Raw genomic sequence first — 25,556 nt, forward strand, 5'->3', positions numbered from 1 at the left:
TCCTTTCCTTCACTACAAACCACAACGTTTGCACTTCCATTACCACGCAACTCTCATTTCACACGCAATTTACTACATTTCCGAACAATTTCCTTTTCTTGAAATAACCTAACTTTTTAAATCCATCTCCACAAGAAATCCCTTACAAATTCGTCCATTTTCACTTCCAAAATTACCGGAACTCCCTCATTCTGATTAATTAGACATTCATACCTGTTCCAACGTTAATACAAATTTTTCCGATACAACAGTTCACAACCACAACCACATCACAACTAGTAAAACATCACGTAATTGCATGAACAACACATTAGGATATCAATAAAGCCCTGGTTCCGGTAAACGTTTGGTTCCTTGATGTACCCGAACAAGGGTTGGTGTCCATGTTCCTAGAAATATTTTCGAAAATATTCGAAAGTAGTTAAACTCTTCCGAAATATTTCGATATTTTGCATTCCCTATTCGGCATATACCGGGTGAGTCACTTAAAACTTGCACACAAATATTTCTGATATGGAAGGTGATTTTGATGTGCGGTATTCACAGAGTAGAATTAAAGACAGGGCTCATATTTGTAGCCCATACACAGATTTTAATAAGTATGAGAAAGTGTACTTTTTTTTACAAAACATACATTCTTTTAAATGGAGCAATGCCCATTAACATGAAAAAGTAAAACTAGAGTAAATTGTTGCAGGATTCTAGCTCAAATAGTTTACAAGAAATTGTATTTTGAAAATTGTAAACACCAACAGTTCTCTATCCCATTCAACTGCTTCGTTGCTAGGCTACAATGTTGTTTGTTGACATTGTGTTTTCTGTACATTGATTGCATTGCGACTTTGTCAGTTACTTTGGGGTAGTTCAAGAAATAGGACGTGCGTAGAAGATGGTATTTCCCAACGCAGAAAGGCCGAGATCCTCTGTATGGAGAATGCTGTTCGTGCTTGTACAGCAGGGATGAGACGATATTAGCTCCCAATCACGGTAGAAGAGCTCGACCTTGATCACGGGCGCATAGCGCATCCACTGTAACATAGACAACAGGGATGTACATGCACATGCAGCGAATAAAGGTAGCATTTATTACAATAACTTGCGTTACTAAATTTCTGGCTATGTAATAGCGCTAATTACTCAGTTATTTAATATACATGTACATATATAAACAAATCGCAAAGGGAAGGGTGTTTAGGAACAAAAAGAGAAATAGGAAAAGTTAATTGTATGTAAACCATTTTATTGTTAAAAGCAATTATTTATTATGTAAATACTTCACTTCATTAGTTAAGAGAAACTAATAGGATCTACCTGCTCGACGTGTGTGATTTCTAAGTACTTTTGAGTATTTGTTGAAAAAATAATAATGGCAATATTGATTGAAACTGAGTATATTGATTGTGTGATTGTGAAAATGTAGTCCTTACTCTCCAGTCATGATTATGTAATGAGTTTTCTTAGAGTGATTTGTGAGATGCACGTAACACGAAAAAAACAAATTGATTAAATTAAGATACTGAGAGCCATAGTAATTTTTGAGGTCAATCATTGGGGATATGTATGACTTTTAAAACTTCCACAATATCGGCCAAAATTTGTGAAATTTAAACTATATAAACAGATCTATAATAATATCTATACAAAATTTTGTGCAATTAGGTGTAATAGTTTTGAAATTATATTTTTAAGTACTGTATATTTTATATTGACATTACTAAAAAAGCTCCTTACATCAAAGTTTTCAAAATGTTTGGTTCATATTTGATAAAAATCCTGAAAATAGTTATTGGAATAAAAGTGAATTAGCATTTTGAGTTTAGTAATAGTGTAAATTAAAGTGCAATCAAAGATAAAATATTATTTCTAAATTAAAGAAACACGTAGTCTAATAAAAGTAAATATCCAGAAACAAGCAACAAATAAAACATCAATAATACATTTAAAATAAAGAAATAAAAGGAATCTAGATACTATCTGCTGACCAAATGTAAATTAATTTACCTTCAATGTCAATTCTGAAATGAATTTATTTCTCTCTTCTCCTGAATAATGCCTATATTTTTTTCATGTTGCGTCTCATAATGCCGTTTTATGTTGCTTTTTTTTGCTAATGATATTTTTTTTACACAACAATCACTGGACTTCATCACCATGTTCGAAGCATAAATATTGTATCTTCCACTCTTCCTTGAAAGCTTTAAGCGCTTCCGTTCCGTCATGATGCGCTGTGTTCTAAGATCTGTACATCCTTTAGCAATGTTTACAGGTAAAAGAGCTCCGCGCGCGCACAGCGGGCAGAAAAGAGCTCTCGCCCGCAAATATTAGTCACCATCGCAAGACTGCTGTACAGTGTACGCAAAAAGATATCCAAATAGACGTCAACCATCTCGACAATTATTTGTGAATCTCTTGAACCAATTATGTGGAACAGGTAGTGTAACACCGAGAGAACATAACAGAAGGAAACCAACGACTGGAGAAGAGGGACAAATTGCTGTTGTTGCAGCAGATCTGCAAACTAGTTCCTGTGCAATCGCACGAGGAAGTGGCATGAGGCAATGAAGTCTACTTTGCTTTCTCCAGAGGCATAAGTTCCATCCCTATCACATCTCTCTTCATCAAGAGTTGCATGGAAAAGATTCTGAGAATCGTGTTAACTTTTGTATATGGGCATTAAGACATGATACTCCAGATTTGTCATGTATCTTGTTTAGTGACGAAATTAATCATGGTCACGTTAACCTCAGAAACATGCACTATTGGTCTGTAGACAATCTCCGTTGGCTTCATCAGGTGGAACGTCAGCGCCCATGTAGTGTAAACGTGTGGTGTGGAATAGTGAACCATCAGCTCATAGGCCCTTTCTTCATAGAAGGAACACTGGATTCCGAAACGTATCTCAACCTCCTAACAGACCAACTTCCACAGATGTTAGAAGACGTTCCACTGCAGATTAGGAAGAACTTGTGGTATCAACATGATGATCGTCCGGCCCATAGTGCACGACGTACTACAGATTGTCTTCACCGATTGTTTCCAAATCGTTGGATTGGACGGAGAGGACCTATACCTTGGCCTGCCCGTTCACCTGATTTGATCCATTTAGATTTTTTTCTGTGGGGAAATCTCAAAGACACTGTCTACAGGGAAATACCGACTACACGAGATGATATGAAAGAACGGATTACTGCTACCTACGCTGAAATTCCTGCTGAAATGTTAGAACATGTGCAGCAATATTTACATGCCAGACTGGAGGCGTATATTCAAGCTAGTGGTGGTCATTCTGAACAAAACCTGTGATTGTTAACTTTCTCTTTCTGTGTCAGAATCCACAGAGAATTTAGTGTGTTTACTTTTGTTTTTCTTTAGTTTGTGCTAACAGATGGGACAGACAACTGTTGGTGTTAACAATTTTCAAAATACAATTTCTTGTAAACTATTTGAGCTAGAATTCTGCAACAAAAACAGTTGACATTCTAATTTACTCTAGTCTTATTTTTTTTTCATGTCAATAGGCATTGCTCTATTAAAAAAAATGTATGTTGTGTAAAAGAGTACACTTTCTCATACGTATTAAAATCTGTGTATCGGCTACAAACACGAGGCCTTGTATATAATTCAACTCTGTGGAAACCGCACATCGAAATCACCTTCCATTTCAGAAATATTTGCGGTGCAAGTTTTAAGTCACTCACCCTGTATATTCTTTTCATTTACAATAAGTGCCTAATACAAATAACACAACGCATATGGCTTTACTTTCCTGGCACACAGGGAATAAGCTAGAATCACAGTCTAGTATATACAGTCACGAAGATTGAGTTTATGAGGGTACTAGAAACAATAGACTGTGCAGGTACTATTTCACATTGTCTGTAATGAGGCGATAGTAGCGATAATAATTGGGGATGCCATCCGTACCCACAGATTTATGTGGCTTGTCATTTCTTATGGCCTTCCTGACATCATCACAAGAGATTACAGGAAGGGGTAAAAATTTATTAAATAACAACTGAGAAAATTAGAGTTATGGTTGATCTGAATTGATTTAAATTGACTATATTATTTCAATGTACCGAAGTACATATGACATTTCCATGCACATATTCTGCGTCATCATACGATGAAAGAGTAATGGAATGGAGAAACATTCCCTCCGGCGCCGGGATTTGAACCCGGGTTTTCAGCTCTACGTGCTGATGCTTTATCCACTAAGCCATACCGGATACAACCCTGGCGTCGGACAGAATTGTCTCTGATTGAGTTCCAACTCTTGGGTTCCCTCTAGTGGCCGCCCTCTGCACTACGTCATAGATGTCTATGAACATAGGACCGAAGTCCACACATGTGCTGAGGTGCACTCGTTATGAGTGACTAGTTGGCCGGGATCACGAAGTGATTTAAGACGGCGCTTATTCCGTCGGATCCCGGCCAACTAGTCACTCATAACGAGTGCACCTCAGCACATGTGTGGACTTCGGTCCTATGTTCATAGACATCTATGACGTAGTGCAGAGGGCGGCCACTAGAGGGAACCCAGGAGTTGGAACTCAATCAGAGACAATTCTGTCCGACGCCGGGGTTGTATCCGGTGTGGCTTAGCGGATAAAGCATCAGCACGTAGAGCTGAAAACCCGGGTTCAAATCCCGGCGCCGGAGGGAGTTTTTCTCCAGTCCATTACTCTTTCATCGTTACATTGACTAGCAAATGCATTTGCAATGATTTTTTGATCAGCAATCTGAACCCTATTAATAATACAAAATTCATTAGGAAAGTATATCGATTTCCGAAAAGATTCTACTTATTTCCAAAATGTATTAGACTCTTTTAAACTATCATCAATGGGTTGCAACCATTTCAATTTATCAGACTTAATCAAAGCCTTCAGTTGTTTTCTATAGTAAGAGAAAATTTGATAGTGGTGATCAGATTTAAATTTTTTTAAATTTCTATATAATAATAATTATTTATATATATATATATGTGTGCTGGAAAACAGCTATTGGTCAATAAAAGTCCTGCACAGTGATACAATTAATACAATAAAATGAACAACCATGGTACAAATTAAATAATTGAGATAACAACAAAATGAAGAACATAGATCACAATGATTAATTTACAAGAATATTATAATATTTTATGGAAAGGAGTTGATTCTTACAAAAGTATTACCAATTTGTATATAAGGATTTTGCAAATAATATTGGCAAATACATTGACATATTCTAATACTTCTTTACATTGAATGGATCGAAACTGCCTACATGTAAGTTAGCATTTTTAATACATCTGGAGACTGGCGAGGAAGATTTACAATTTATAATATAGAAGAGTTTGTGATGTCTCATGTCCTTCATAGAAATACGAAGGCTTACACTGTTTAAGAAGGAATGACAATTAATGTCACTTTTAAGGACCTTACATAAGAATAAATAATCGAGATCATGACGTCTTGCATACAAGCTTGGACATTTAAAGTGCTCGCATTTTTTTTATCATAGTTATACCCGGAGTTATTAGGCAGATCTGTACGAAAATAATGAAATAAATTTTCTTTGAATATTTTCCAGTTTTGCCGAATCAGTACTAATAATAGTGTTCCAAACTACAGATGCATATTCGAGTTTCGATCTCACTAATGTGCAGTATAGTATTAAAAGAGAGTCAAATGTTGAACAAGAATAAGTAATTGACCGAATTATTCCTAACATTCTTATTGCATGGTTATAAATATAATCAATGTGGCTGTGAAAATATAATTTATTGTCAATTAATACACCGAGGTCTCTGATACAATCTTTTCTATTAATTAATACATTTTTTAGGTGATAGTTATATTTTAGCATAGAGGTTTTTCTTGAAAATGATATTAAGTAAGTTTTGGATTCATTAATCATCATCCCATTATCAACTGATCAATTGGTAATTGAATTAATGTCATCCTGAAGAAATTGACAGTCTGCATTACTTTTGAGTTTTAGAAAAATTTTAAGATCGTCAGCGAATAATAGATAGTCAGACCTTATTCTTTTGCAAATGTTGTCAATGAAGATTAAAAATAGAAGAGGTCCTAAAGTTAAGCCCTGGGGCACACCACAAATAATATTAAATGGATCAGAGAGAGTATTCGAAATTCGTACACTTCATTGTCTGTCGTGTAAATAATTTTCAAACCAGCTTACGTACCTTACCAATAGTCCTATTATCTAATCTAGACAATAGAATGTAGAACCACATCAAACGCCTTACTGAAATCAAAATATATTGCATCTTTTTGGCGCTGGGATTCAACAACTAGCCTAGTACTATCTGATTCAAATAAGGGGCTAGGTTAGTTTTAGTAGATTTGGATTTAGTAAATGCGTGTTGTGCTGAATTTAATTTGTTTTTACAAAAAAGAAAAAGAAAAAAGAAATATGTTTGTGAATTATAGTTTCAACAATTTTTGAGAAATTATTTAGAATAGAGATAGGTTTGTAGTCATTAACTACATTACTTTTGCCATTTTTAAAGACATGAATAACTGCAGCTTGTTTCCAGTATTATGGAAATACCCCAATTTTCAAGCTAAGTTAAATATGTGAACTAATAAAGGTTCAAGAATTTCAGAACACCCTTTTATTATAAAATTTGGAATACCATCAGTGCCCATTGATTTAGTGGGCTTAAATATTTTAATTGATTTCCTTACATCATCATGTGTTACTATAGGTGTAGATAGACAGTCTGTACAATTTATTATTATTATTATTATTATTATTGTTTTGTGCCTTAAGATTAAGCTTTTTCTGAACTGAATTGAAATGGTTAGCAAATGCATTGACAATATCTTTTTCATCAGTAAGGTGTTTATCTTCAATAATTAATTCATATGTGTGGTTATCAGTTTTACGAAATGATTCAACATATTTCCAAAATTTCTTAGGTTCATTTTTTAAATTTTCATCGATTTTTTAAGCTTTATAACTTTTAATGTTAGATTTTACTAGTTTTCTATAATAATTAGAAAAAGTTTGGTAATAGACATCAGTATTGAATTCTTTATATTTTTTGTGCACCTTATCTTTTTTTCTGATAAACGCAATTCCAGTCACAATTATATAGGCTAGTGCAAAGATTCAAGTAATCACCTTGAGCATAATTTTGAAAACAACTTTGTTGACTATGATTAGAGTAAGATAGTTAACTTCAAGATTTATTAAGAGGGGTGGATGGTATGTATCTTATAGTACTAGAGAATACGAGGCCAGTTTGACATCACTCTCAGAAACATTTGTAAAAACTAAGTCAAGTAGGTTCCTGTTATTAACTGTATAGTTAATTTGTTGCAGGCTGATTTAACTCAAGGATGAAAATAATTCTTGTGATTTAAATTTGGCACAGTAATGTGTATCGTTAGGACAACAACCAGATGTCCAGTTCATACCAGGAGCGTTGAAGTCACCGAGCATTAATATTCTAAAATTGTGTGAGTCTAGATTGAATTCAAGAAAATTAAGATAGGATTTTAAAATTTTAGAATCAGTGTCGGGTGAAAAGTAATGATTGCCTATTAAAATATTATAACCATCCTCCATAGGGATTTGAACCCATACAAATTCACTGTTAAATTCAGGGTCATGTCTCCGATATACTCCAGATATCTGGTTGTTGACAGCTATTAATACACCACCACCACGAAGTTTTATTGGAATCATCTCTTTTTCTATCCCCACGAAAAATATTATAATAGTTAGGAAATAAATTATTGTATTCCGCAAGCTCATGTAGCCATGTTTCAGTAAGACAGATAATTTTATAATTATTGCTTATTACATTTTCAAAAAATTGCTCCATCTTTGTAATTAATCACCTGACATTTTGATAATAGATTTGAAGATGATTACTTGAATTGAACATTGTGTGTCATTTGTAAAACTAAGAGGCATTCTCCTTAGGTCCTTCAGGTTCACTAGAGGTATTACCAAAATATTGTTCGGGCTTCAATTTCCCATAAAATGGCGCTCTTAGGCAACCAGCAGGCCACACGCCAGTGGTATTAATTAATTCAAAATCTTTTTCGTCTACAGAGATGTGAAAAGATGAATATGTTTGGTATTTAGTTTTTAACTTGGTTACACCAGGGACCTTAAGTTGATCTGATTCTTAAGAGAATCCTCAGTGTTTTTCAATTGACATTAGGGCTGAATCTTTACACAAATAATGCCTTCGACTTTACTCTCTCGGATATAACTTCAAGTGGACTCGATTTGAGTACTCCGACCGCGTGTTTTCTGTTTTCATTTCTCTTCCTCGAAACAATTTGAAAACCATCATTATAGACACACACAGTCGGAGCTGTGACCTCATTAATAGGCCTACTATTACCACTAACATGCTGATTCTCGGGAATGTTTGAAACAGAGCTGACTTTGCAACTTTAACAGCAACACCTGACTCGTCAAAGCTTTACTGTAAGATTTCCCGACTTGTCTTACCGCAGCCTGCTGACCTACATTAGGTTCAGTAATAACTGATTTAGTATGTAAATGATCCCTTAATAAAATTTCGGCAATTAGAGATTTCAATGCCGCGTTTTCATTTTTAAGTTCAACCACTTCTTTTTTTAAGTCTTTGACATATTCGAGTACATCTGAAAGCATATCACAAATTGAATCATTATTAAGTCTGACAGTCTCAGCCTCAACTGATAATGAGTCCAGGAATGGATGTTTAGGCAATTGAAGCTTTGTCTCAGGTGAAATTATCTTTTTCTGAGTAGCATGATACCTGCTCTTCACTGGTATATCCTCCTTTCGGGACTTCTTCGAAGTCTTTAAGCAGCCACTGCACAAATTGGACGAGGTCCCGTCCTCCATAAAGAAGTCGTATTCAGCATCACCAATGTTTATACAGTCCAGATGGAAACGAGAACCACAGGGCCCAACACACTTTAAAAACTTTTACCTTCCATAGAAAACTGTGGAGCAAGAAGGATATGTGTCCTTACTTGCAGGCATTGTAAAATACGGGTTAGCACGTTGCACAACACAAACACACACATATTGCTAAACTGGAACAATGCTGACATCACAGCGAAGCAAAAGCATGTCTACTCTTCATGACGACGACAATAATAATAATAATAATAATAATAATAATAATAATAATAATAATAATAATAAAACTAGAACAACAATGACATGAGTGATATAATAATAATAATAATAATAATAATAATAATAATAATAATAATAATAATAATAATAATAATAATAATAATTCTTTATTTGTACTTGCAGAGTTAAGGCCATAGGGCCTTCTCTTACACTCTACCTGGTCACAAAGTATACAAGCAGTGAAAATTTAACAAGATTAAAAAAAAAAAACAATTTTGATATCAACGGAAGATAATAATATTTGAGAAAATGTATGTCAACACGATAATATCAACCAGTAAAGCAGATTTAAATTTTATTTAAAAGTAACTATAAATAAACAACTCACAATTATGTCTAACAATGCTACAAATATATTTACTAAAAATATACATACATGTTGTGAGAGAAATAAGTTCATATGTGTATTTTGATAAATGAAATATGAAATCAATATGATTTCAAAAATGTTTTCTAAGGTTCGTGAAGTAATTATTAGAACCTACTCTGTCTTAAAAAAAACGAAACACCTGCCACATTATGTTGCTTGCAAAAGAGGTGGCGTTGTCTACTTTCTGAAAGCATTCAATAAAATCAATCAGACGTTCACAGTACCTTCACCATTTTACCTGTCTACTGAAGCTAAAATTTCAGGTTATTGCTAAGCATAAAGGAAGAAATCACGGCAGTGGTTCATGCTAATATGCGACATGTTCTGGAATGTGTACGTTACGAAGTAAGAGGCATTATTGAGGTTAGTACACTGTTGCCAATATATCGCACTACAATCTCGCTAATTTTTCAACAAGAAGTAACTAAACCTCTCCAAAATTTGTTAAAAAAATCCCCAGAAATGTTGCTAAAAATTAATAATAAATACCACTAAATGAAAATAAGAAAAACGTACATATGGGGAGAAAAATATAATTTCCTCTTCATCCCCCATTTCTGCGGAGTCTGTGTTGTTGACGGCTGTGATGTTGAGGTGGAAGGTGTGACTGATTGTCAATGCACTGCATTTGATCCAATCATTGACACTATACTTTCTGGCAAATTGTAAGTGTGGAAATTTTCACCCAAGCGTTTCACCACAATTTATTTTTTGAAATCTAACACTTTTTAAATCTTATATATTAAAATATATTAAAACCAGCACAAACTACAGTCTCATTTGCTTCACAGGAATTGTCCAGAACTCAATTGCCTCGGGTCGGTTCGGAGTAGAATATCTCCACGTTGCAGGGAAGAACCAAGATTACATTAGCTGGAGCTCGCGACTCGTCACATGCCAATCAAAGTTGCCACCGTTTATCGGAGTAGGAGCAGTAGCATTGAGAGAGAGATCTAACCCGTGAGAATCATTGAATCAGCATCTTTGATACCTGATCACTGATCACAAATATACGAGATCAGGCACGGTCGACTTTAGTACAAGGTCGGAACGCTGAAACTTGGCAACATGTATGTACATCAGGCATCGACCAACTCACATGGCATATGCGGTTTAATATTTGTTTACACTTATTTAAGAGTATTTGCAATTTATGGTGAGTTTTTTACTTGTGTTTCATAATTTTAAAACAGAAATAAAACACGCAAAAAACAATAACAAACATTCTTAAATTCAAATCCTATGCATTATGCATATGTTTTCTGTTTTATTAATATAATATTACCTATTGGCTCGTTTTGCTTTACTATTCAATTTTTTTTTTTTTTCAGGAATGCATTAATTACAATGCCAGATAAAAGTTGTGTTCCTAACTGCACTTCAAATTATCCGAGCAAAGGAGGTTATGTTCCACTATTCAGATTCCCAAATGAAGAGAAACTTCGCCAAGCTTGGTTAAGAAAAATACCACGCAAGCACTGGCAACCTTCAAAGTGGGCTGTGGTTTGCATACACCATTTTCATGAACAAGATGTAATAAAAGTGGAAAAATACAAGGATTCGTCGGGAGAGTGGAAGGAAGTCCTATAGATAGGTTGAAGTTAGTAACAGGAGCACTCCCTACAATTTTTCCTGATTTGCCAGCTTATTTGTCAACCCCAGAAACAAAGAAGCGGAGGGACTCTGAAGAAGGAAGAGCCAGACAGACTGAAGTACATGCTGAAAAAGAAAAAGGTTTTCTTGAAAAAGACATTATTAAGGACTTCTCTACGTTTACCGACAATGTTAGTGGAAAGTCACAGTTGCTAAAGGGTTGGTTCATTTATTATAATATTTATTACGTAATACTTTATCAGTGCACTTTCGAAACCATACCACAGATAATAGTTAGTGTTAAAATAAATAAAGATATGAATTGTGAGGTATGTGTCAACCAGACCATAGTAGCTAGAAGTGAACTGTTTGACATATTAACAGGAAATTTGAAACTCACCCGCTGGTCTCAGTTAGAACAAATTTTGAAGAAATATGAGTCTGTTGAGAAAGACTGTGTAACTGCTCAAAGTGTCCAATCTATGCTATCAGTTATTACGAACAAATTAAATTTACTTCTTTTATTATTGGGAGAGTCCAGTGCTATACAACCGAACATTGAAAGGCAAATTAAATTTGCAATTGAACATTTAAATTTAATTTGTAGCAAAGCTAAACATTTTTTTTTAATTGGGTTATTTTACGACGCTGTATCAACATCTAGGTTATTTAGCGTCTGAATGATATGAAGGTGATAATGCCGGTGAAATGAGTTCGGGGTCCAGCACCTAAAGTTACCCAGCATTTGCTCGTATTGGGTTGAGGGAAAACCCCGGAAGAAACCTCAACCAGGTAACTTGCCCTGACCAGGGATCGAAACCGGGCCACCTGGTTTAGCAGCCAGACGCGCTGACTGCTACTCCACAGGTGTGGACCCTAAACATTATTCAACTGATTATATTTTATGGGCACTCTTCAAGTTGTTATGCGGCAATCCGAGAAACATCTTGGATTGTTTTACCACATATGAAATGTTTGCAACATTTGACTTCTTTGTTTTCAGTGTCGCCAAATTCAATGACAAACAATGAACATTTTCTCAAAAATGGCATAAAAAACTTGACAGAGAGAGAACGTTTAGTTAGTTTACAAATTGATGAAATGCATATCAAACCACAGATTGATTATAAATCAGGGCAACTGTTCGGATATGCTGATAACCAGCAAAATACTGAAGCTAAAACTGTCCAGGCATTTTTTGTTTCTTCTCTATTTGGTAACTTCAGGGAAATTGTTGCTCTTTACCCAGTGAAGAATTTGACAGGCAAAGATGTATATGATATGATAAATGTTGTAATTGATTTATTAAGAAAGTGTGGGTGCCATATACTTTCTGTTGTTTCATACAATCACAGAGTAAACAGAAATATGATGGCACTACTTCAGGCTTCAAATGAAGGGTATGTTTCAAATGACATTGATCCACCATATAAGACATTTTTTACATACGACTTTGTTCATATTTTTAAGAACATTAGAAACTGCTGGATCAATCAGAAAGATGCTTCTCAAACATTAATTTTTCTAGATTTTGAAGACACAGACACACTTTTGACTGCAAAATTTTCAGATCTTAAGCAACTGTATCACTATGGTAATAATGTCAGTCCTCTCTTGAAACCTGCTCATAAATTAAATCATAATTCTCAGTACCCAAGCAACTTAGAAAGACAGAAAGTTTCATTAGTTTGCAATATTTTCCATGAGTCTACTTACAGTGCTTTAAACACTGAATTTCAAAGTCAGTCCAGTATTGTGTAAAGTCCAGGTACTTGTCAGTTTGTATTGATAATACTGCAGTGGTGGACAATTGTAAACGTGAAATCCAAGCTGTTGGGTACTATGAAAAGAAATGAATTGGCGAATCCCTTTTATAGTGTTGGCGATGCCCACCTCAAATTTTTAAGACAATTTTTACAATGGTTGCAAAAATGGGAGTGCATTAGAGGTGGCTTAACTCCTGATACTTTCAGGGCTTTGTTTCAGAGTACCTCTGTGTTAATTGAATTTATACAATACAGTTTGCAAACTCTTAATGTGGAATTTGTACTGCCAGGAAAGTTACAAACCGACAATCTCGAGCAACGCTTCAGTTGCTATAGGCAGTTATCAGGTGGTAACTACAATGTTTCCTTTGTACAGGTCTTAGAGGCAGAAAAAAACTCAGAATGAAGCCTCTTTTAGGTATAAAATCAGCCAAGTATGGAATTCTAAAATGGTCCTCACAAACATTTGAAGCAGCAGAAAATATAGACCTAGAAAGGAATGAAACTGTAGATGTAGCTCCATTTTTTAGTGTCATCCAAGATGTCGATACTTTTACCTTTGAAGCTGATACCTCCAGCCTTTTGTACTTATCAGGTTATGCCTCTTTCAAGGTATCTTCAAGGTTACAGTGTCCACTTTGTATTGATTACTTGGTAGGGAAAGAAACCAGCAATCAAGATATTTATTTTGACACTTTGAACCGAGGAGGACTTACTCTTCCTTCGGATTTTGTAATTTACATTGCAAAAATTGCATACTGCATTGTAAATGCATTGATTTCAAGGGGTACAAATGAAGAACAATTTGTAAAATGTGGAAATCAGAAAAAATTGTTGATGTTACTCTGCAAAACAGTTTTGTGTGGTGATGCTGGTTTTGTAAATGATGTATGCCCATGTGGTATGGAATGTATTGAACTTGCTGACAAAATACTTTCAGTCATTACGAACATACTGTTAAATAATTATTCAAAGGCCAGGAATGATAACATATCTGCCAGTAAACCAGTGTATGGTAAGAGAAAGTTACAGACATTTTAGAAAAGGATGTAAAAAGTGTGTGTGTCTAATGCTCAATATTTAACGGTGAAGTCATTCTCCTTCTTTCTTCCCAATATTTAGATGTAAGGTCGATAAAATTTTTCACAGATTCACAAATTTTTTAGATATTCCATGTCCATGGCATAGCCACAGTAGATTTTCGTGGTAGATCAGGAATGAATTTTATATCTGGTAGCAAATTATTCCATCTTGAATTTTGATGTTCACATGGAGAATTAGTGTGGTAATTGCTGTTAATTTTCCTTTTGATAACTAGTTTTATGGACTCTTATGAAAACTATAGATCTTCTTTACATTCTTTCTAGTTCCTTTCTTGGCCACATACGTAAAAGCCCTATATTTTTGCATTTCTGTAGCCATATATTCCACAATGGGTTGGGATTCATTGAAGAACTAAGATATTATTTAAATTTTGAATGTACCTTAACATACAATGGATTTACTTAATTTTTCTTGATATAGCAAAAGTAGTTGTACTAACTTCCTGGATTGCGCACTCGATCCCGGCCCAGGTTGATGGCATTTAAGTGTGTTTAAAAACGATAGGTTCATGTCAGTAGATTTATTGGCATGTAAAAGAACTCCTTGGAGACAAAATTTCGGCAAACCAGCGATGCTGATATAAGCTCTGCACTTGCGAGCATGGTTTAAAAACCATAATTTAACAATTTTCGTTCAATTATGACGCTTTCGTTTGCGATGCTTATGTTCTAAGCTACTTTTCCGCAGCACTAGGATTTTAGTAAGGAGATGTGAGCCCTGGCGCACTTCCATATCTCACATCCCCAGGAAACAATGCATAGCAATCATTACCAGGCATGATTCTGTAAACAATACATTCTAGAAATCTAGAGAGATCCAGGCTAATTTACATCAACACTAGCAAACATATGGATTGCAGTGCACATAGCTTGAACTTTAAATGTAGCTTACCTTTTTTTTTATTTTATTGGGTTATTTTACGACGCTGTATCAACATCTAGGTTATTTAGCGTCTGAATGATATGAAGGTGATAATGTCGGTGAAATGAGACCGGGGTCCAACACCGAAAGTTACCCAGCATTTGCTCATATAGAGTTGAGGGAAAACCCCGGAAAAACCTCAACCAGGTAACTTGCCCTGACCGGGATTCGAACCCGGGCCAACTGGTTTCGCGGCCAGACGCGCTGACCGTTACTCCACAGGTGTGGACTACCCTTTTTCTAACGATGTGTACGTCACATGTGCAAGTGTTGCTTTTTTATTAGCACATGCATGAAGTGCACCGCCCCGACAGGATCAGAGAATGTGTAGCATTCTTGTCATTCGGTTTTACCCACATGAAATGCAGTAGTCGTCTTAGGACATAGGATCGAATCTGATGCTTTTTAATTGCAGCATGAACTTTCCAAAATTCTTTGACAATGTACTCGCAAATATACATATCTACAGAATATCATTTGCAATACCATAATGGATCTCAGGTTAGTATACTCATCACAGAAGAAATTTCTAATCCTTTCATGCTTACTGAGGATTTCAACTCTGTTTCCAGTTTCACTGAGGAAGTAAGTGAAAGTCCCTTTGTTTTACATATCTTTGATCCATTACCAAATGATTCTCTTGTGTTGTGGTACTTCTTGTAAATGGGAACCATTGCTCTGTTTTATGAATACAAACCATGGAGTCGCGCCTCAGCACACAAGCGGCTGAGATGCTGATATACTTCAAGATCGCATCGAGCTAAAGACGAAAGACAAACGGCTAAAAAATAGTCATTTTTAAGACGCGGCTCACTTTTATTAATCCCACCCATTGCATTTGAGTGGCTTCTTACCCGTGTGCACTCGTGCATGCCTTTTCAGATGCCCGGAAGCGGCAAAGGCTTTCCCACAAACATGGCATTTGTATGGCTTTTCGCCAGTGTGAACACGTATGTGCCTTTTCAAAGTTCCCGAATGAGAGAACAATTTTTGACAAAAATCACAACTATATGGCCTCTCGCCAGTGTGTACTCGCGCATGCCTTCTGAGACTTCCCGATTCTGAAAAACTCATACCGCAAACGTCACAATTATAAGGCCTCTCCCCCGTATGCTTTCGTGCATGCCTTTTGAGACATCCTGCTTCCGTGAAACATTTGCCACAAACATCGCATTTGAATGGCTTGCTGTGTGTATGCTGCTGCTCATGCCTCTTAAGATGTGTGAAACGTGAGAAGCGTTTGTCGCACAAGTCGCATTTGTATGGCTTCTGTCCGTTGTGACAGCGTTCATGATTTTTTAGTGATTGTGTGTCAGTGAAACACTTGTCGCAAAGGTTGCATTTGAATGGCTTTTCTGCTGTATGGAGCTTTAAATGCCTTTTCAGAATGCTCTTGACTGCAAAATCTTTCTTGCAGACATCGCATGTGAATGGCCTTTCCCCAGAGTGGTTACGCATATGGATTTTGAGGGTCTTGACGTAAAAGAAACATTTGGAACAAACATCACACTTGAATGGCTTCTCACCGGAGTGAGTTCGTAAATGTTGCGTGAGAGACTGGTGATTGGAATAGAACCTACCACAGACATTACACTTCATTAGACTTTCACTCCTCTTATTGCAATCTGCACTTTCATCTTTTTCACTAAGACATTGTTTCTTCAACTCCTCTTCTTTTTTATAATAGGCATCGTGGTCGATGTACCTAGGAGATACCTCATGTGTCGGCACACAATTCTTGGGAATATGCCCTAAAATAATTTGATCGTCTTCTTGTGTAATAATGTCGCAATTGGTTGGATCCGTCTTCTCCTGGATAACTGCAAGCCTGTTATGAAAACGTCCCATTATTGGTGACATCACAATAAATCAGCTCTACAAGAACACTTTTGAACAATAAAAACACAGTAGCAGCAGCAGGAGTAGGTTTAGCCATTGTTGTTAATATTATTCAATGACTTGGTTATTTTACGACGCTTTTTCAATTCCTATGGTTAACTAGCATCTGAACGAGATGAAGGTGATACTGCAAGTGAAATGTGTCCAGCGTCCAACGTCGAAAAAATTTGCTTCTAATGCGTTGAGAGAAAACTCTGGAAAAAATCTCAACCAGGTAACTTGTGCCAATCAGGATTCGAACCCGAGCTTACTAGTTTCAGGGTAAGGCATGCTATCAATTACTACACAGTGATAGACCAGTTGCTGGTCAACTGTCAGCAGACAGATTTGAACTTCACAATTAATACTAATAAGGAATGACTCATGAGGCAACTAAGCCGGGAGATAATATGTAGTAGTAGTAGTAGTAGTAGTAGTAGTAGTATTTGTGGTGGTGGTTGTTGCAGAGTAGCAGATATAATAGTAGTAGTAGTAGTAGTAGTAGTAGTAAGGTTGTAGTTCAGCAGAAATGGTCTGGAGGGAAGAAGGGGGCATATTAGAATAGCTTGAATTTCTCACCTCTACATATAATTTTCATCAAGTTGCCGGTAGTGAGAGGAGATTTACTGATATCTGATGTACTGGCTGCCATTTTCCTTCCATTTAATTTATTGGTATGAACTCTGTGTTGTGTTGAAGTGCTTAAGAAAGAATTATTTGTTTTCGAACTTGGTAAAGATATTATGACAACATTAACGTTTTAGAGGTGAGTTTCATTATGTAATATTAGAGCCAAATGAATTCATTTTTCGAAAATTACTGTAGTTCTCTAATATTTACCTCTTCCTTTTAATGAATAGTCGTACTTGATAGGGTCACGTGCGGTACATTTTAACAGTTCCTTGGGGAACATTTGAAGAATGTTCAAAACTATTCCAGAACATTAATTTAACAATACTGTGAAAAACATTTTAAAAGTCTAATAAAACAAATTTATTGATGATATATCGGTATATGTGTTTAGGTTATACAATTGTTCAGACATACACTATATAAAAGAAAGAACAAGCACGAATTATCTAATGAAGCAGCAAGGTCTGTGAGTGAAGGAAAACTCTCATTAAGAGCTAAAGCTCCAAAGAACGACATGTCTCACACATTATTTTACCAATTGCAGTTTAAGCAGACGATGACAGGTGGAAAATATGGTTCACGATACACGAGCCAACAGTTATTCAGCAAGAAGCAAGAGTCAAAATTAGTTACTTCTATAGGTGTTAAAAAAAAGTATACAATATTTTAGGAGGTGATAGTATGCATCATAACAAGAAAACAATGTCTAATAAACATGGGTCCTGCAACACATGCTTTCTGAGATCTGAACACTTGTTCATAGGAGGTGCTCAATGTGACGTCCATTCATAGTAATGCATTTCTTTGTTCTACAATACAGCAGACTACCAGACAATCATACCATAGTGACACCCCTGGCATGGAATATTGATACGTCGCAAGGAATAGTGAAAACAAAAATCTGGTTGCTGATATGAGCAGGGTTCAGCAGAGATGGTGTTGTGAATTTTCGTAATCAGCATGTGTAGGCTGATGAAAACCCCCTTGCAGTTGAAGAAACAAGGCATCAGCACTGATTCTCAATTAACGTATGGGCCGGCATTCTTGGTGATACATCAATAGGACCATACGTGCTACCACAGAGATTAACTGGGCCTCGTTATCAGGACTTCCTTATTAACGTATTAAAACAAATTTTAAAGAGTGTGTGAGTCCCGATTATCCGCCCTTCTGTGTTCTGTGAACCACTCCTTTTTATATTAAGGACCTCTGAGCACTGTCTACACAAATGTGAGGGCCGCGTAGGAATGATGGCTGTGCTTAGTGTAACTCTGACATTTGGAAGGCAGAACTTCAGTGAATCGTTAATTGCAACAAGCATTGAATGTCGACATCAATGCGGCCCATGATAGCATTTATAGCAATCAACTCAAGTAAAACGTGATCACTCGCCTACTGCACTCACCTCTCAGGGAAGGCAGCAGCTTCCTCTGGGTTGAGCTCCTCCTTCACTTCATCCAACTTGCATGACTCTGCCTGTAAAGAAGAAGTCAATACAATACAGATATGGGGAACCAATATATTACAATAGGTAGGGTAATAGCTTGAATAGATCACATCTTGATAGATAAACGGAGACATACTAGTATAGTAGATATTCGAACTTTCAGGGGTGCAGACTGTAATTCTGACCATTATTTGGTGATTGGAGAATTAAGAGAAAGATTATCAGTAGCCAAGCGAGTAGAGCAACAAGTTAATATTACTAAATTCAATATTTTGAAATTAAAGGACGAGGAAGCTAAGCAAAATTATCAGGTCGAAATTTCGAATAGGTTTGCCACTTTAGAAAGTTCCGACGAAGTTGAGAAAGAATTAGATGTTAATAGCGTGTGGGAAAATATCAGAGATAGTATCAAAATTGCAGCTGAGCAGAGCATAGGTTATTATGAAACTAAGAAAAAGAAACCGTGGTTTGATGAAGATTGTTGCATGGTAGTAGAAAGAAGGAAACAGGCAAAATTGAAATTCTTACAGGATCCAGTCGAGGAGAAGAGAGATAATTATTTCAATGAAAGACGGGAAGCAAGTCGTACACTTAGGAATAAAAAGAGAGGTTACTTGAAGGAAAAACTGAATGAGGTAGAAACAAATAGTAAGAATAAAAACATTCGAGATTTATATAAGGGTATAAAGGAATTTAAGAACGGATATCAGCCAAGGGTAAACGTGATCAAGGATGAGAATGGTGACTTGCTTGCAGACTCTCCATCAATCCTAAACAGATGGAAAAACTATTTTGCGCAACTACTAAATGTACATAGGCCAAATAGAAATGATCGGGACGAAATTGAAATACAAACTACTGAGCCATTTATATCCGAACCCACGCTTTCAGAAGTCGAAATTGCGATAGAAAATCTGAAAAAGTACAAGTCTCCAGGTATCGATCAAATTCCAGCAGAATTAATACAAGAGGGCGGAAGCGCATTATATAGCGAAATTTATAAACTTGTACTTGCTATTTGGGAAAAGGAAATTGTACCACAACAATGGAAGGAGTCCATAATTGTACCTATTTTTAAAAAGGGGGACAAAACCAACTGTGGTAACTTTCGAGGAATATCACTTTTGTTGACGTCGTACAAAATTTTGTCCAATATTCTTTTGAGGAGATTAACTCCGTACGTAGATGAAATTATTGGGGATCATCAGTGCGGCTTTCGGCGTAATAGATCGACTATTGATCAGATTTTTTATATTCGACAGATAATGGAGAAAAAATGGGAGTATAAGGGTACCGTACATCAGTTATTCATAGATTTCAAAAAGGCATATGACTCGGTTAAGAGGGAAGTATTATATGATATTCTTATTGAATTTGGTATTCCCAAGAAACTAGTTCGATTAATTAAAATGTGTCTCAGTGAAACATACAGCAGAGTCCGTATAGGTCAGTTTCTATCTGATGCTTTTCCAATTCACTGCGGGCTAAAGCAGGGAGATGCACTATCACCTTTACTTTTTAACTTCGCGCTAGAATATGCCATTAGGAAAGTTCAGGATAACAGGCAGGGTTTGGAATTGAACGGGTTACATCAGCTTCTTGTCTATGCGGATGACGTGAATATATTAGGAGAAAATACACAAACGATTAGGGAAAACACGGAAATTTTATTTGAAGCAAGTAGAGCGATCGGTTTGGAAGTAAATCCCGAAAAGACAAAGTATATGATTATGTCTCGTGACCAGAATATTGTACGAAATGGAAATATAAAAATTGGAGATTTATCCTTCGAAGAGGTGGAAAAATTCAAATATCTTGGAGCAACAGTAACAAATATAAATGACACACGGGAGGAAATTAAACGCAGAATAAATATGGGAAATGCGTGTTATTATTCGGTTGAGAAGCTCTTATCATCCAGTCTGCTGTCCAAAAATCTGAAAGTTAGAATTTATAAAACAGTTATATTACCGGTTCTTCTGTATGGTTGTGAAACTTGGACTCTCACTCTGAGAGAGGAACATAGGTTCAGGGTGTTTGAGAATAAGGTGCTCAGGAAAATATTTGGGGCTAAGCGGGATGAAGTTACAGGAGAATGGAGAAAGTTACACAACACAGAACTGCACGCATTGTATTCTTTACCTGACATAATTAGGAACATTAAATCCAGACGTTTGAGATGGGCAGGGCATGTAGCACGTATGGGCGAATCCAGAAATGCATATAGAGTGTTAGTTGGGAGACCGGAGGGAAAAAGACCTTTAGGGAGGCCGAGACGTAGATGGGAGGATAATATTAAAATGGATTTGAGGGAGGTGGGGTATGATGATAGAGACTGGATTAATCTTGCTCAGGATAGGGACCGCTGGCGGGCTTATGTGAGGGCGGCAATGAACCTTCGGGTTCCTTAAAAGCCATTTGTAAGTAAGTAAGTAAGGGTAATAGCTAATTAATTCCTAACGGGAAATACAATTTGTCTGATCATAGTATATTGTCGCTCGTGCATCACAGTATCAAAACTTGTTTTTATTTTTTTATTTTATTGGGTTATTTTACGACGCTGTATCAATTTCTAGGTTATTTAGCGTCTGAATGAAATGAAGGTGATAATGCCGGTGAAATGAGTCCGGGGTCCAGCACCGAAAGTTACCCAGCATTTGCTGATATTGGGTTGAGGGAAAACCCCGGAAAAAACCTCAACCAGGTAACTTGCCCTGACTGGGATTCGAACCTGGGCCACCTGGTTTCGCGGCCAGACGCGCTGACCGTCAAAACTTGTAAGTTGTCTAATTGTTACATGACAGTTCATGATCCTACAAAGAAAAAAACAACCTCTTGTGTGGAAATATTGCAAATTTCTTTATTAAAGGACCTGAATTATAGAGAGCATGTTCGCTTAGAAAAAAATAAGTACATTCAAAATTAAAATTATGAAATCCTTTATGTTCAATAATTTTTCATTTCCATTGTTGATATCAACATAGGAGGAGTGATAGTCTGATGAAGAAGAATACAGTTGATATGGCGTTGTTAGCAGAAGAGGAGATGATACTAAGGGATATGCTACTCGAGCTAAATGACAGCTGTGAGCAGTATGGGATGAAGATAAATGCAAACAAGACGAAGACCGAAGTTATCGGAAGAAAAATAAATGACGTAAACTTACGAATTCTAAATGAGGCAGTAGAGCAATTGGACAGCTTGAGATACTTGAGGTGTATTATAAACAGTAACATGAGATGCTCGCAGGAAGTAAAAAGGAGGATAGCAATGGCAAAGGAAGCTTTTAATAGGAAAAGCATCTTCTGCGGACTTGTGGAAAAATAACTACGGAAGAGACTAGTGAATTGCTTTGTATGGAGTGTGTCATTGCATGGAGCAGAAACATGGACATTACGACGAAGTAAAGAGAAGCGAATAGAAGCATTTGAAATGTGGATAAGAAGAACAGAGCATGTGAAATAGACAGACAGAATAAGAAGCGAAGGTATGGAAGAAAGGGTGCGTGAAGAAAGAATAATGATGCAAATGATAGGAAGAAGAAAATACCTACTGAAGGATGCACTGAAAGGACTGGTGAACGGGAGGAAAGTTCAGGGCAGAAGAAGATATCAGATGATAGACGAATTAAGATATGCGGAGGCTAAGAGGAATGTGGATTACAGATTGTGGGAAAGACGAATGAACGAAAAAATGAATTCTTCACAGCGACTTCAAAACATACCATTGTTGATTGAACTGTTTAATTTGCAGCAGTTCCCATTTCATTTAATTGTTGTGACAAATCCGAATAGCTATTACTAATCTTGGCAGTTGGCAGGCACACAACTTATGACGTACTTAATGCTGGCAGCTGTGGTTCTTAAGTTATGACAATCTTAAGTTATTAATTATTAAGTTAGGATGCGACATAAAAACTTAGAAGTGCTTATTAGGAATGTGACACATAAAATAGCGTAGTTTTTCCAACTTGCTAAAAATAAAACATAGTGAGTTCCTTCAAAATCCAATGTGAGTACACCTTCGACTTCTGTTAGAACTGATTGCGATAGTGAAGGTGCAATCAATGGCAGTATCGATAATGAAAGTATTGACAGCAATCAGTGATGGTCTAGAATTCTGGGCAACAAACGAGGGAACGAGACTTTTTCACGAGTCAACGAATGAAAAAAAAATTTGGAAGATTCCAGATCCAGCAAAAGCAGAGCAGTGGTCACTGGAAGTACTGCACAACATCATTTTGAGCCACCAGCGTGGCTCAGTCGGTTAAGGCTCTTGCCTGCCGGTCTGAAGTTGCGTTAGGGCGCGGGTTCGATCCCCACTTGTGCTGATTACCTTTCTCCAACCGTAATGTGGATGCGAATCCTCGGCCTCATCTCGCTATCACCAATCTCATCGACGCTAAATAACCTAGTGGTTGATACAGCGTCGTTAAATAACCAACTAAAATAAAAAAAAAACATCATTTTGCACATTTAAATTTATATTGCATTTTATTTGCTATGTATCATTTCCTCTTATTTACTATGTTCTATTAACTATAGATGTGTCTATATAGCAAGAATCAGAAGATTCTATGCAGAAAAGGCTGAAATCCCTCTAGGCGACGATCATGACGAAGAATTTGAGCAAAATTTAAATCATATGAAACATGGTAGCGAGGTTAAAACAAGAAATATAAGGAAAAGAAGAGAAAATTAGGAAACTGCAACAAGAGCATACTAAATCACAAATGAGGGTTAAAACTTTGGAGAACCATCAGGGAAGGAAAAATATAATTATATTCGGAATGAAGGAGGAACGGAGAGAAATGAATTAGGAACTTATAATTCAGTTCGACACCTGTGCAGCGAGAACCTGAATGGCGAACAGATTAAGAGGAGATTGAGGCAGGCACGAAATAGAATTTATCATGAATAATCTGAGAAATGTCGCAGAGAAGAGTATAAGAATCAATCGGTACTACAGCAGAAACAAGAGGTAGTTGTTGGACAGCAAATCAGCAGCTCGCGGCATTAATCAAGGACAAACTCAAGTAAATCCAAAAATATCCGACCTAGACTATTGCCAACCGAACTTCTCATCACAAGAGTCCAGGAATAGAGAATATCCACTGAGACAGAAGAACAGCGTGTGCAGTAAAAAGAAGAGTCCAATTAATCCTGATACAAAAAGCAACAAGGAAACGCACAGGGAGAGGAAAGTAATCCAGCCGTCATCCAAGGATAGCGTGAAGAATAAATATCTGCGGGAGACAGTAAGGAAGACAGAAGGCTCAAAACAGCTGTAACGTGTACTGGGAGCAACGTGAGAGAGAGAGAGTATATCCCATGCCTACTCACTTCACTTGCGTCACTCGGGTTCTGCATATTGCGAATAGATGGCAGGACTGTGACCCATTTTCAAATTGCACACCACTTCGGTGAGCTACGCTATGCATGATGTGTCTGTGAAGAGATATGTCGTGTATTAAGGTGAGTGTAAGTGTAAAGCAGGGAATGGATGAAGACGAGAGAGGGAGAAGGTGAAATCCGGAGCCAGCACGTAGCTACTCTGTTGAATAGCACCAAGGGGCCCCCAGGCTTAACGTCCCCGTCCGACGGACGAATCACTATCAACAGTGACATATGCCTTCCCTTCATATGCACTGCGGAGAGATTTGGGATTTGACCCAGGCATATTGGTGCACAATCCTGTGATTAAAAGTTGTGCACCGCAACCTCTCCTAGTCTAGAGGTAGAGATTTTACACAAAAATTTCTGACCATGCCCGGAATCGAACCCGGACCAGCTAGTCTGGCGACAGATGCGCTATCACAGAGCTAACTCGGCGGACTGCTGCCTCTAGTGTTAAAGTGCTGTGGAGAAAAAACAATGGCAAGAAGTTTTCGAATTGATAGAACTTTCAGAAATATACATTGCACTGTAATTTTAAGTTAGAGTGCACAAGACACCTGATGGTTGTACTGCAGCCTACTGCGACAGTGGTTCCAAAAACTTTTTGAAAGCACCTACTATCGTACTGGTAGTTAACCACAATCGAGAAATACAAATCCCTTTAAAATCGAAAAATGGTAACTTTACTCAAAACCAATGGACACCACACAAGAATGATAACAGAAGTAGCCTATGTGGTAAAACAATGACAAAATATTACGTAAACAAAATTTCTAGTGCTAAAAAAACTATTACCACCATGGGGTAACAGACTTTCCCAGTTTAAAGCAGAATTTTATACTACAAGACAATGAAAGAGTAATGGAACGGAGAAAAATTCTCTCCGGCGCCGGGATTTGAACCCGGGTTTTCAGCTCTACGTGCTGATGCTTTATCCACTAAGCCACACCGGATACAACTCCGACGCCGGTTAGAATCGTCTCAGATTAAGCTCCAACTCTTGGGTTCCCTCTGGTGGCCGCCCTCTGCACTACGTCATAGATGTCTATGAACGCAGGACCGAAGTCCACACATGTGCTGAGGTGCACTCGATATGAGTGACTAGTTGGCCGGGATCCGACGGAATGAGCGCCGTCTTAAATCACAAAGTGATTTACGCATATCATATATATTATTTTAATTTACCGAAGTACATATGATATTTCCATGCAGATATTCTGCGTCATCATACGATGAAAGAGTAATGGAACGGAGAAAAATTCTCTCCGGAGCCGGGATTTGAA

General features: G+C 36.9%; 1 protein-coding gene across 1 annotated transcript in view; it reads right to left on the reverse strand.

The window, feature by feature from the left end:
* LOC138693375 (zinc finger protein 665-like) overlaps positions 1-25,556 on the reverse strand; it is an 89,620-nt gene that overhangs the window by 27,491 nt on the left and 36,573 nt on the right. Inside the window, exons 5-6 of the mRNA XM_069817298.1 lie at positions 18,836-18,906; positions 15,745-16,747 (exon numbers count right to left, since the gene is read on the reverse strand). Of these exons, the coding sequence (XP_069673399.1) occupies positions 15,745-16,747; positions 18,836-18,906 (1,074 nt within the window). The remainder of the gene's footprint in view (positions 1-15,744; positions 16,748-18,835; positions 18,907-25,556) is intronic.

The sequence above is a fragment of the Periplaneta americana genome, chromosome 17 (assembly GCF_040183065.1).
Source record: "Periplaneta americana isolate PAMFEO1 chromosome 17, P.americana_PAMFEO1_priV1, whole genome shotgun sequence".
Classification (NCBI taxonomy): Eukaryota; Metazoa; Arthropoda; class Insecta; order Blattodea; family Blattidae; genus Periplaneta; species Periplaneta americana.